The 13,127-nt window shown below is 46.9% G+C and overlaps 1 protein-coding gene across 1 annotated transcript in view; it reads left to right on the top strand.

The window, feature by feature from the left end:
• Positions 1 to 11,246: 11,246 nt before the first annotated feature.
• The window catches only part of PDE6D (phosphodiesterase 6D), a 43,916-nt gene continuing 42,035 nt past the window's right edge, over positions 11,247 to 13,127 (top strand). Inside the window, exon 1 of the mRNA XM_024201715.3 lies at positions 11,247 to 11,422. Within this exon, the coding sequence (XP_024057483.1) occupies positions 11,373 to 11,422 (50 nt within the window). The 5' untranslated portion in view covers positions 11,247 to 11,372. The remainder of the gene's footprint in view (positions 11,423 to 13,127) is intronic.

Here is a 13,127-nt window from a genome sequence, read left to right on the forward strand (position 1 = left end):
CCCTCCAGCATATCTACCTCTCCCCCCAGCTTAGTGTCATCTGCGAACTTGCTGAGGGTGCAATTAATCCCATCATCCAGATCATTAATAAAGATGTTGAACAAAACCAGCCCCAGGACTCACCCCTGAGGCACTCCGCTTGATACCGGCTGCCAACTAGATATCAAGCCATTGATCACTACCCGTTGAGCCCGACAATCTAGCCAGCTTTCTAGCCACCTTATAGTCCATTCATCCAATGCATACTTTTTTAACTTGCTGGCAAGAATAGTGTGGGAGACTGTATCAAAAGCTTTGCTAAAGTCAAGATATATCACATCCACCGCTTTCCCCATATCCACAGAGCCAGTTATCTCATCATAGAAGGCAATCAGGTTGGTCAGGCATGACTTGCCCTTGGTGAATCCATGTTGACTGTTCCTGATCACCTTCCTCTCCTCCAAGTGCTTCAAAATGGATTCCTTGAGGACCTGCTCCATAATTTTGCTGAGTACTGAAGTGAGGCTGACCGGTCTGTAGTTCCCTGGGTTCTCTTTCTTCCCTTTAAAATATGGGCACTATATTTGCCTTTTTCCAGTCATCCAGGACCTCCCCCGATCGCCACGAATTTTCAAAGATAATGGCCAATGGCTCTGCAATCACATCAGCCAACTCCCTCCGCACCCTTGGATGCATTAGATCTGGACCCATGGACTTGTGCACATCCAGCTTTTCTAAATAGTCCTTAACCCAGTGATTCTCAAACTTTTTTATTAGTGACCCCTTTCACATAGCAAGCCTCTGAGTGAGACCCACCCCCATCAATTAAAAATGCCTTTTTATATATTTAACACCATTAGAAATGCTGGAGGCAAAGCAGGGTTTGGGGTGGAGGCTGGCAGCTCGTGACCCCCCCCCATGTAAGAACCTTGCGACCCCCTGAGGGGTCCCGAACCCTACTTTGAGAACTCCTGCCTTAACCTGTTCTTTCACTACTGAGGGCTGTTCCTCTCCTCCCCATACTGTAAAAAGAACAGGAGTACTTGTGGCAGTCTGGGAGCTGACCTTGTCTGTGAAGACCGAGGCAAAAGAAGCATTGAGTACTTCAGCTTTTTCCACATCATCTGTCACTATGTTGCCTCCCTCATTCAGTAAGGGTCCCACACTTTCCCTGACCTTCTTCTTGCACAGTAATGTAGGCATGTAATCACTTGGGAACCTATGTTTGGGGCAAGTACTGATCTGGCAGGGCATGGGCCAGTTTAGTTTCCGCACTGTGAGACTGCAGGGGGAAGTTAACTCATAGCCCAATCCCTCCTCTGGTAGCTTGGGGCCCTAAAAATTATAAAACTTGTCCTGTTCTGATCTCAGATAATCTCTCAGTTAACCAAAATGTGGGCTGGATAAAATAGCAGCTACTCTGCTGGACAGCCTGCCAATGAAAATTCAAGTTGCTGCATATCTTTGCTGGCATATGACAGCATATTACACTAGCCTGTCTCTGCATTTATGACAGGGCATTGAAATATTCTCTGTCACTCTCCCAGAGTAGGATTCTTGTATTTTTCAATAACCTTGTCCAGGGTTGAGCAGACAGGCAGAGCCAAATCATGGTACAAAGAAAAAGCACTTGTCAAATCAAAATTTTGGTACAGGACTGTTTTTAGGCTACCAGACTTAGCACCATCCCTTAATTCATCAAATCACTAATACTAGAAGAGAACTGACAGTCATCCAGTCCATCTCCTGCATCATGGCATGACAGAGATGGGAAATTAAATATTCAGTTTTCACTAATTTTGTGTGCCTCAGTTTCTGTATGGCAGACCTGAGGCATATTGTGCCGAATGTTCAGGGATGTTCAGGACTCATAACTCCTACTGAAATCCTGAGAACCTATGAACATCAGACACAAGGGCCTAATTAAATGGGAATTAGGTGCCTTAATACCTTTAAGCCAAGGTATCTCAAGTTGGGTACCCAGAAACTGAGGCACACAGAACTAATGAAAACTTCTGAAAATTGTTATTTTTTCCTAAAGTAACGGCAGTAGTTGATGGTGGAGGAGAGGCAGGAACAACAATGGTCTGAATAAGAGATGGGGAATCTGAACTCCTAGGTTTGTTTTCCTAGTCTGTCAAAGACTCAGTGTGTGACAATGGGAGAGTCATTTCACTTCTCCATGCTTGTCTCCTGATCTGTAAAATGGAGATAGTAACAATTTCATACTTCACAGAAATCTGGGTCTCCTACCTCAGGAAATGAATAACTTTCACTGAAGTCAGTGGGAATTACTCATACCCTCTGGTGGGAAAATAAGGCCCCTAAAGGTATTACAAAGCTTAACTAATTCATGTTTGCAACACACTTTGAGATCCTCAGATGAAAGATGCTCTAGGGGAGGCAAAGGACTTAATATATCTTAGCCTTGGAATATCTCCGATGAGTGAAATTCTGTCTTGGTGCTTATATGACCCCAAACACCCTCTTATTTGAGTGTTCTTTAGCAGCAGTGTTTTGGACAGACTAAAGATATTGAAGCAAGAAAAGAGAAGGTTATAATAATTAAGATGGCAGATCACCAAAGTGTGGACAAGGGTTATAGCAGTGGGATCAATGATGAATGTGTGCAGCTAGGTGATAGTAAAGAGGAAAAAGTGTGATACCAGCCTGCTTAATTTCACTGGTCTGCTTGAGGGATGGGAATACATTTCCAAGAACCAGACAGCAACTGAATTTCAAGATCATGCTTTTAGCCAATTGTCCTTCCCCTGACCCTTTCCTCTTCGCAACTGATGCAGCTCTTTTGTTCTCAATCCCTTTTTTGAAGACAACTGGACACTGACAAGTTTAGTTTATGCTCCAGTCCCAGGATGGGAGTAGGAGGAGATGGGGGGTGGATGGTGGGAAGGCAGGACTAATGAAACAAACTGACTAATCAAGTGGGGAGTCAACAAACCCCAGATGAGAATTTACAGTACAGAGTTGCATATAATACATAGAAAGATCTACCTGCTGTGTTCTTATAAACTAAGCAGGACGGAGGCAGGATGTAGTGGTACCTCAGACCAGCAATCCTCTGAGGCCACAGCACACCACAGAATGTAAGGTCTCATTAAAAACAAATGATGTTTCTTACCCTTGTAGTTGCAAAGAAAACCTTGTGAATGTGAAAGAGCGTGGCACCGTCTCAGGGTCTCTGCACTGCAAAACAAACTTTATCAAGGGATTCAATTTTAAAGGGACCTAGCTATGTTTTGTTTGTTCCCTAGCTTTGTTTTGTTTGTTCCCTAATCCTTGTTTTCAGGTATCTAAAAGGGTGTCATAAGGAGGAGGGAGAAAACTTGTTCACCTTAGCCTCTAAGGATAGAACAAGAAGCAATGGGCTTAAACTGCAGCAAGGGAGGTCTAGGTTGGACATTAGGAAAAAGTTCCTAACTGTCAGGGTGGTTAAACACTGGAATAAATTGCCTAGGGAGGTTGTGGAATCTCCATCTCTGGAGATATTTAAGAGTAGGTTAGATAAATGTCTATCAGGGATGGTCTAGACAGTATTTGGTCCTGCCATGCGGGCAGGGGACTGGACTCAATGACCTCTCGAGGTCCCTTCCAGTCCTAGAATCTATGAATCTATAATACAGTGGTGTGAAAGTTTAGGGAACCTGTCTGTGTAATATATGAATTCCATTTAATATTATGGACTCTATGTCTAACTATAATTTTCTGTGTAGACTGAATCTTCCATTTGATGTTTGCAGTCTTGTAGCTGTGTGGTCCCAGGACCTTAGAGAGAAGGGGGTGAGGTAATATCTTGGTTCAATAAAAAATATTACTTCACCCACCTTGTCTTTTCTGTTTTATGGCAGAAAACAATGTCTGAGAAACTGAAACAGGACCATCAACAATTGACCAGTCTTGCCCTGGCAGGACAGTGTTGATTCTGAAACCTAATGCTGGAAATATACATGGTAATATTAATTTCTAGTTATTTGCCATGGATTATTTTTGCAAACACATGGCACCTACTGGAGCCTGAGGACAAAGGCTGAATAGGATAGCATCACTTCCTCCCAAGCTGACCCTATACAGATCAGTCCGGATGGCCTCTTGACTGGACTTGAGTCCTGACATCTCCTGCCTCAGCTGCACACCAACGTGGCTGGATGATGCTGAATGTGGAGAAATAGCTCAGCAAAGCTCCAATTTTAAAAAAATATACGAAAATGTCCAGCTGTCTCTTTCCCCTTTTAAACCGACTCTGCTATTACAGCCCTTTGCCTCCGCCCACGCTGCTGTCTGCATCCAGCAAATCACGGGTTTACTCTTTTAATCCATTTTATCTTTTAATGTCGGCATTATCCTTTAACTCACATCATCTCCTCCCCTCGCAGCGCTGCAGCCAGGGTCCTCTTTAGACAGTGGATAATTCACCTTGTTTCCCATCAGTGCCTGGCAAAGAGCCTGTTTGTAAATCTGTAGTAACGCCACCAGTCAGTTGGGCCGTGGGGCCACAGAGACCTGGGGTGAAAGTTCTAGAACGTGTATGGCAGTTGGACAGTCGCTCAGTCAGGAGTCCGTTAGCCAGGTCATGGAGCCATCACACCAAGCTGTGTGAGGGCCTGATCCAAAGCCCATTGAAATCAATGACAAGAAACCCTTATCTTTGAACCTCTCCACTGGCTTCCCAGTTTCCACTGCATCAAGTTCAAGCTTCTAGGCCTCACCTTCAAGGATCTTCACCACACTGCCTTTCGCTGCTCATCTGTCCTTGTCTCTGGTTGTGTCGTGCCCGCATCCCATCTGCTAGGCCAATGAAGCCAGCTTCAGCCCCTCATTTGTATGCTTCTCCTGCCATCATCTTTGCCTCTTATTCCCTGCTTCCCCTTTATAGATGGAACACACTTATTGAACTGGTCCCTTTTCCTCCTTAAGGCCTATTTCTACTATGATGCCTACAAGACATTGCCAATGAGTAATGGCCTGTGGGGAAAATGGATATTTTTGTGTGTTGTAACCCTCTCCTCCACCTTTTGTAAGTTGCTCAACTTCTTAGACTGAGAGCTCTTGGGGCAGGAACTGTGACGTATTAAATGTGTGGAAAGTGCCTAGAACATAGTGGGCCGCTACGATCATCCAAATAATAAATAATATCATATGGAATCATGTTTTAGGCTTGGTAAATCCACGAGGGTGAAAACGTGATTCCCTAACATGGCTGTAACAGGTTTTTGCAGTCCATAAAGGCAAGAAAAAAAAATGGTTGTGACACGTTGGGGCCAACTGTTTTTTCAATTGTTTCAGCATGGTTATTTCTGTAGTGTAGTTGGGGCCTTGGACTGTGTCTGCTCTAAAGAACTGAATGGTTGGTAATTGAACCAAGCAGATAGCATCAGTGTAAGTACTAACAGTGCATTGTGGCCACACTAATGATGCTGTTTTGGTTGCAGTTTTGTTCTACGTCCACACTTGTGCTGCTCTGAGGTAGAGCCCTGAGTGGGACTATTTTTTTTAATCCTGCTCTCATCCTGCCCCGCAATACCCACTCCCACTCCTGCATTGTTTCTTGCATTTGTATCCCGCTCCCACCTGCAAAAACCGTAGATCCCATAAATCCCGCGAGAGACAGATTCCCCCATGCTTCTAACCCCTCCCACCACAAAAACAGTTGGTTAATATATTATCTACATAAATAGAATTCAGACACAATTTTTACCACAAAAAGAATAAAACAATTCTTGCTTAAACCATGTACAAATACTTTAACTCCTGTTAAAATAGACATGAAATCTCTTTCTATCCCGCACTTAAATTTAAGTATTAAAACCTTTATTTTAAAAAAAAAGACAAACTTGCTTTACATTGTTGAAATTCTCCTCATGACAAACAGATGAGAGACTTAGTGTTTTCCCACAGTTTGTTTTTTTTGCCCACCCAATCCCTCCCGCTACAAAAAAGTACATTTTACCTGTTCCTGCTTTTATGGCAGTGGGTCCTGTAGGACCCGCAGGATCCTAGTCCCACTGCAGGGCTCTCCTTTCAGGGTACTTATCCCACAGTTCCCAGCATGCCTCCCTGACACAGTGCCTTATGGAAGATTTTTAATGGCCCTCTGGAAGCCTCAGAGCATTGTGGAGAATGAGGTCAGACTCCCAAAATTTCTTGGGGAGCTTCCATAATTTCCCAGGGATGAAACCCAATTCCAATCCTTTTTCAAAAAATGGTGGCCAGGTGGGACACGCAGCTCTCGCTTCTTGTGTGGAAAGAAAGGTTTCTGATGGCGCTTTCAAAGAGTAGTCAAGAGGAGGCTGAGGCAGATGTGGTGAGGCACTTGAGGGTGCTCCAGCATTACTCAGGAAGATCCAGAGACCCTGACTAGGGGCTCACAGTTATTGCAACAGTGGTCATCCATCGACCCATCCTGGAGTAGCCAGATCCATGTAGTATTTGCAGATCATTTTCTACCCATGGTACAGCACTTTTGGGTGAAGACAATAACCAGACACTAGTGGGACTGAGTTGCTCTCCGCGGTTGGGATGAGCAGCAGTGACTATTGCTTCGGAATGAGGAAAGAGGCTTTTTTGTTGTGGCAGGCTAGCCCCAACACTGGCAGCACTAAACCAAAATCATAAGAGCTCCGATCACCATAGAACAGATAATAGCAATTCCCCAGTGGAAGCTGGCTACCCCAAGTAATTTCTGGTCAGTTGGGTGCCAGTCTGCGGTTGGGAAGCACATGGTGGATGTTGATGTTGTGGAGGATTCAGGGGTGTTTTTACTCCAACCAATACTCATGTGCCAGAGATAATTGAGGTATTAGACAATTGAGATTCCAGCAGGTTTCAATGGAACTCATGTGCCCATTCTCTGTTCACACTCCGGTAAGCCCAGCAATTCATTCACAGAAAGATGTATTACTCAGTAGTGATGCAAGTCCCTAGATATCCATATAGAGTGCCCCAGCCAAGTATTTACCAGAACTCTGGACTTTCCAAGAGCAGTCATTGGGGGGACTCTTTTCCCACCAAACAAAATGGCCATTAATGGTGTTTCCATCTCCACTGCATTGCTGGGTGACCCCCTGCACACCCACTTTTCCCATGACTCATGTAACCATTCCCTGATTACACAAACCTGGAGAAACACCAATTCAGCTATACCCTCAAGAGGTGCAGGATCGTGGTAGAGTATGCTTTTGGGAGACTGAAAGGAAGCTGGAGCCCTCTGCTGACCTGCCATGACAGTTCGGTGACTGTGTAGCAATAATGCGTGCCTGCTGTATTTTGCTTAATATACACAAAAGCAAAGATGAAGTCTTTCAATGCAAAGTAGATTGAGAAGACTGTGGGGCTTGCAACAACCTATATGCAGCTGGACAGACAAGGCTGTTATTTATGCTAGTGCATCCAAGGGATTTTGAGAGGAGAGGTGCCGTAGGATATCTCTCATTCTCCAAGTGATGGCCCCATGCACGCCACAGCTTTTTATGCCAGAAGTGATCACAAGGTCTCTAGACTTCACTATCAAGGAAAACGACTCTTTTGTGCTTCCATTGTGGCTAAAAGGCTAGGACAACCTCAGCATCCCTGCACATAAGGGACTCGACTTGTGAACTTTGGGATTTGGTTGGAAAATATATGGGCCGCAATTCTGAGCTCTGGTCATACCCCTCCTGCTCCCGACATGCCCCTTCTTTCCCCTAGGCCTCCCCCCAGCACATCCCTATGCCAGGGCTGTAAGGGAGGGAAGCGTAGAGTCACTCTGCCAACCTTATAAAGCGTGGGGAACCTCTCCTACCCTAGAGGAATTCCCAGCTCTGGGGATCCAGCTGTTTTATGGTCACTCTATCACACAGGAGCCTGGATGCAGCCAAGAATCAAGGCCGTGGTCTTAGCCCTTGACATTTATAATTCATCTTTGTACACTGTAAACCTCTGTATCGCTCTTCCACTTGACATGATCTTCATTCACTGAACACACATGGGCTGGACCATTCATCTCCTTCACTTTTGCCTTTCTTTCCTTCTCCTCTTTTCTCACTATCAGTTCTTTCCTTCTGGCAAGCTGCATCCCCTCTTCCTTGGATTGATTGTGTAATTGTATGCTCCCTAAAATTTAATAAAAGCGCAGCAAAAATATGTACATTAGCACAGCCTGCACTTGGCTTGCTGCCCAGATTCCAAATGGTCTGTTCACACACTTTCAAACCCATGGTGTAGAATTGGGCATGGATCATACATATTAGTGAAATAAATGTTATATGTTTTTATTATTAAAGATTATATATTAAGATTGCCTATCATAGAATCATAGAAATGTAGGGCTGGAAGGGACCTTGAGAAGTCATCCAGTCCAGCCCCCTGGGCTGTGGCAGGACCAAGTAAACCTAGACTATCCCTGATAGGTGTTTGTCCAACTTGTTCTTAAAAGCATCCAGAGATGGGGACTCCACAACGTCCTTGGAAGCCTATTCCAGAGCTTAACTACCCTAATAGTTAGACATTTTTTCTTAATATCTAACCTAAGTTTATGGGTTGTGCTAAGGTGACCAGACAGCAAGTGTGAAAAATCGGGATGGGGGTGGAGGGTAATAGGTGCCTATATAAGACAAAGGCCCAAATATCGAGACTGTCCCTATAAAATTGGGACATCTGGTCACCCTAGGTTGTGCTGATGGTGGGCTTGTCCTTATGTATTAAATATGACCTTTATTGATTATCCCATTCTTTTCATTTGGATGAGGAATTATTTTATGGAGAGCAGAGCTGTGGATGGGTCAGTGATTACTAACCATTGCTGTTATGATGCACTTTGACAAGGGCTGCATTCTGCTTTCCGTCCTCTGATGGATTTCTTTTTCTTGTGATTTATTAATGATTTGTATTAGTTATGTCGAGGGTGTTAATGAAAAGAGTGAATTGTTGTACTTAAAAACCAGTCTGGCTCATGGAATGTGCAAATTACACAGAGACTTTTCACCAGAATCTACTTTATGACACAAACACAGAGGCCAAATTTCTCTAGTGCAGACCAGGCTGCTTTTGTTCCAGAGAAAATGAATTGTTAATTTAAAACTTTTCCTGCCCTGCTGGCCCTTTCAAGCCTAGCCAGGGTACATGCAGCACAGAAGTTCACCTGCATGCACAAACTAAACCAGCTAGGGCCACCCCTTGCATAAAGCAAGATAGTCCCACAACACCAAAGACCAAATTCATCACTTGAGTTCAATCCCAGCTATCCAAGAGATGAATTTGGCCTAAGGGCCGCACATGTTATCAGAAGAAATGATAACAGACCTCAGTGGATGTGAGTGGAGTCAGAGCAGCTGGGAAAGTCTCCCAGTAGGGAACTGGGCAATGAGGGACCAGTGTTCCAGCATATCACATCTGAGCACTCACATGGGCTACATAGGAGATGTGGGACTCTACATCATGACCTTTTTCTATTAATCCTCTCTCAAATACATGAATAAGGGGATAATCATTGGAAAAATGGAAAGGTGGCAAATTCAAAACTGATAAAAGGAAATACATTTTCCACACAATGTACAACTAGCCAGTGGAACTCATTGTCACAAGATATTATTTAGGACAAATGCTTATTAGGATTCAAAACAGGATTAGACATGTATATAGATAACAAGAATATCCAATGTTATAACAGTAAATGCGCAAAAAAAATAAATTAAAAACTGCCTGACTGGATCAGACCCATGGTCCATCTAGTCCTCTAGCTTGTCTCTGACAGTGGCCAGTACTAGATGCCTCAGAGGAAGATTGCAAGAACCGCACAGCAGGCAGATGTGGGAGAGTCTGACCTCAGGAAAGTTTCACCCTAATCTCTACTAGAGATTGGTTTAGGCCCTGAAAAATGAAGTTTTTAGCCATTCCAAAATTCTTTGTTTGCAATAGCAATTATAACTCTGGCAATTATTGTTATCCATGTAAGCATCCAGTCCCTCTTTGAATCTTACTAAGCTTCAACAACATCATGTAGCAGTGAATTCCGCAGTCTAATTATACATTGAATGGAGAAGTATTATTTTGTTTGGAATTTGCTCCCAATCCACTATCTCTTATGAATCCCTCTTATGGTAAACAATCCCAGATTTTTCAACCTCTCTTCAGATGAGAATTTTCCCAGGCCCTTGATCATTTTCACTTTCCTTCTCTGAACCCTTCTGATCCTCCAAAATGTTTTTGGAGATGGGGTGACCTGTACTGGACACAGTGACCAGCTGAGGCTGCCCCACCGATCTATATACCGGCTGCTGCATATTTTCCCATTATTCTCCATCCCATTCCTTTTTCATCCTAACATCTTGTTTGTTTTTCTGACCCCAGCTGCATATCGAGCAGTGGTCCTCGCTGATCTGCAAACGACGCCCAAGTCCTTTTCCTGAGCTGATACAGGTTTGGGAGGACTATAAACCCTCAGGCTCCCAGCTCGGGGTGGTTAGGACAAACCTTTCCATGGAGGCAGGTTACGCCAAGCTACCCACTGCTGGATTCTGCCACCTTCCTTTGCCGTTATTATCTGATACTGGCCACTATTGGTGACAGGCTCCTGGACTAGCGGATGCAGTCTGGCCATTCCCATGTAGTGTAGCAGCAAGGGAGCAGTCAGAGGCATGTTCAGCCCCGGCCGGGCACAGGGCCTGACTGTGCAGGGGGCTGCCACCACCCTTGTGGGGAACATTACGGGGTGCAGGCTCTCCAGGATAGACTCCTGTCGGGGTGGGGGATGGCCAGCCCTTGGCTGGAGCATGCCTAGGTGGGAGGCGCTGGGCCATTGCAGCAGGGGGGGCAGGGTTAGGGGAGCGGGGTGCTGGGGGGGGTCACAGCCAGATATGTTACCCCCAAGGCTGTGGGGGGGGGGTTGCCAGGGTGGAGAGGGGTCACCCCCCCGCCACTGGTGCTGCGGCCAATGCTGCAGCCGACAGGGGGCGCAGTGAAGCACCCTCAGCGGCGCATGGGGAGTTGCCCGGCAGCGCCCCTCGTGGCCGAGGCCCGCAGCTGCAGCTCCGCTCCCGGCCCGGCCTCCCAGTCCCTCGGCGACGTCAGTTGGCTAGGGCGTACACCTTAGCGACCGTCGCGCAGCCTCCCTTGCTGGGTGCTATCGAGAGCGCTGCCTGATTGGCTGGAGATGCTGTCGCTCGGGAGAGAGGAGGCGGGTCGGAGGTGGCGCGGGGCGCGGCGATTGGCCGGCGCTCCCACGGGCGGGGCGGCTCCCGTCCGCTCGGGTTGGTTGTGCCGGACAGTGGCGGGTGCAGCGTCTGGAGCGCCGCTGTCTCCTCCTCCTCCTCCGCGGTCGCTGTCCCGGCGAGCCCCGTGAGCGAGCCCAGCCCCTCCCCCACCCCCGGCTCCGGGGCGCGGAGCGGAGCGGCAGCGGGACCATGTCGGCCAAGGACGAGCGGGCCAAGGAGATTCTGAGGGGATTCAAGCTGTATCCGCCGGGGACGGGCCTGGGCGGGGGGGCGGCCCGGCCGGGCTGGGGGGGGGTCCGGTTCCGGGAGCCCCTCGCGCGCGTGTGGGGGGGGGGCGGGTGCTGTCACCGCGCGCTGAGCGCCCCTCGCCCGGGCTGGCACCGGGCCCGCCCCGCGCTGCAGCGCCCGGGAAGGACCCAGGAGCTGGTGGCGGATCCTGCTGCCCGGTCACCCCCCCCGGGAGCCTTGTACGGCCCCGGCCAGCTGTGGGGTGGGGGGAGCCCCTCAGCGCCATTGCAGGGCTCCGGGGTGTGCGCCCCCCATCCTGGGCTCTGCCCCGCCTTGGCCAGCGAGCTTCGCTGGGTTATGCCTTTGATGGTGCACTGGAGGGCCAGAGCGCCAAGCGGTGTGTGATAGCAGGTGCCCTTGTCACGCTCCCCCCTGCCCCGAATGTCCCTGGCGAGTTGAGTCGCTGTAGGGAGCTGTCCAAGGGGGGGCTGCTGCTGGACAGCAGTTAGGGCAGCTGAAAGGGAGCAGGGGCAACGCTCCAGCGTTGTGATTTTATGTTTGGCTCTTGCTGTGAAAGCAGACCGTGGGAGAGGAAACGAAGCGTGGGCTGGTGTGTTCATGTGGGCAGAGTCTTGAGAATACGGTGATCGCTGCCTCTTAACCGTCATGTCACTCTGTCCTATCCCTTCTTTCCCAGCCTTAAGTTCTAAAGAGCTGCTGCAACTTAAGGACCCATGTCTGCTTGGAAAGGAAACACCTAATGCCAAAGTCCCCAAGCAGTTTAGATAAGTACCTTGTTCCTTTTATTGACCAAAAAGCTCCCTTATTTTCTCTTGCCTAACTGGTAGTGGGATATGGTATGTCTTGCTATTTCTAAGGGGCAAGTTGTGTGTAATTAGTAATTTGGTATATGTTGCCCTTCTATGGCACTCACTGCAGCTCATCTTAAATTGGACTTTTTGCGTTATCTAACTATGAACACATTGTTGAGTAAACCTGGGCAAGAAGGAGAAATGAGATCCTGGATGCCTCACCTACCCAGCATTTTAGTAAAAGGGTGGACAGATTCCATCAAAAGGGGGGTGCATGTGTTTGAAAAGTTTATTTAAAAAACTCCAACCTTTCATTTTTCCGTATAATTAATGTAAAGTGGAAGTGGGCTGGTCTTACCCCACCTTTGGGCACTAGGGGAAACCTTAGTTACTGCTCAAATTCAAGAGCGCAAAAGTGGAAGAAGCATCTTATATGATACTGTAGTATTTTTGTATTACTTTGCTTTTTGAGACTTTTGCTGCATCAATTTGTGTATAATCTCTAACAGCTGTGGCATGATGATCTGAGCTGCTATATGTGGGATTTAGTCAAATAGCTACCATCAGAGTGCAAGCAGATGTTTCTCCCTGGGGAACTATGGTATTTTTTTCCCTCTTCTAAGTAGTGATTCCCTATGCCCAGTCAGGCTTTTTAAAAAATTCTTTCCAGAGTAGCAGCATTGGAAATTCTTCCTTATATGTGCAGCTGTGATGTTTCAGTTGTCAAGAAGATTGTTAACAGAAGGCTGAGAAGTTCAGGCTATTAGAGAAGATTAATTTATTAGCCTGAACTTGTCAAAAGTTTAGACTCTTGGTTATTTCCCACTAGCTGGAGACCTAAGAAGTGCCCAGGGCATAACTCTAGCCTCCGGTTTTTATTTGGACCTCCAGCTTCTGCAGGCTA

This window comes from Terrapene carolina, unplaced genomic scaffold (genome assembly GCF_002925995.2).
Source record: "Terrapene carolina triunguis isolate 2854851 unplaced genomic scaffold, T_m_triunguis-2.0 Scaffold88, whole genome shotgun sequence".
NCBI classification, from domain to species: domain Eukaryota; kingdom Metazoa; phylum Chordata; order Testudines; family Emydidae; genus Terrapene; species Terrapene triunguis.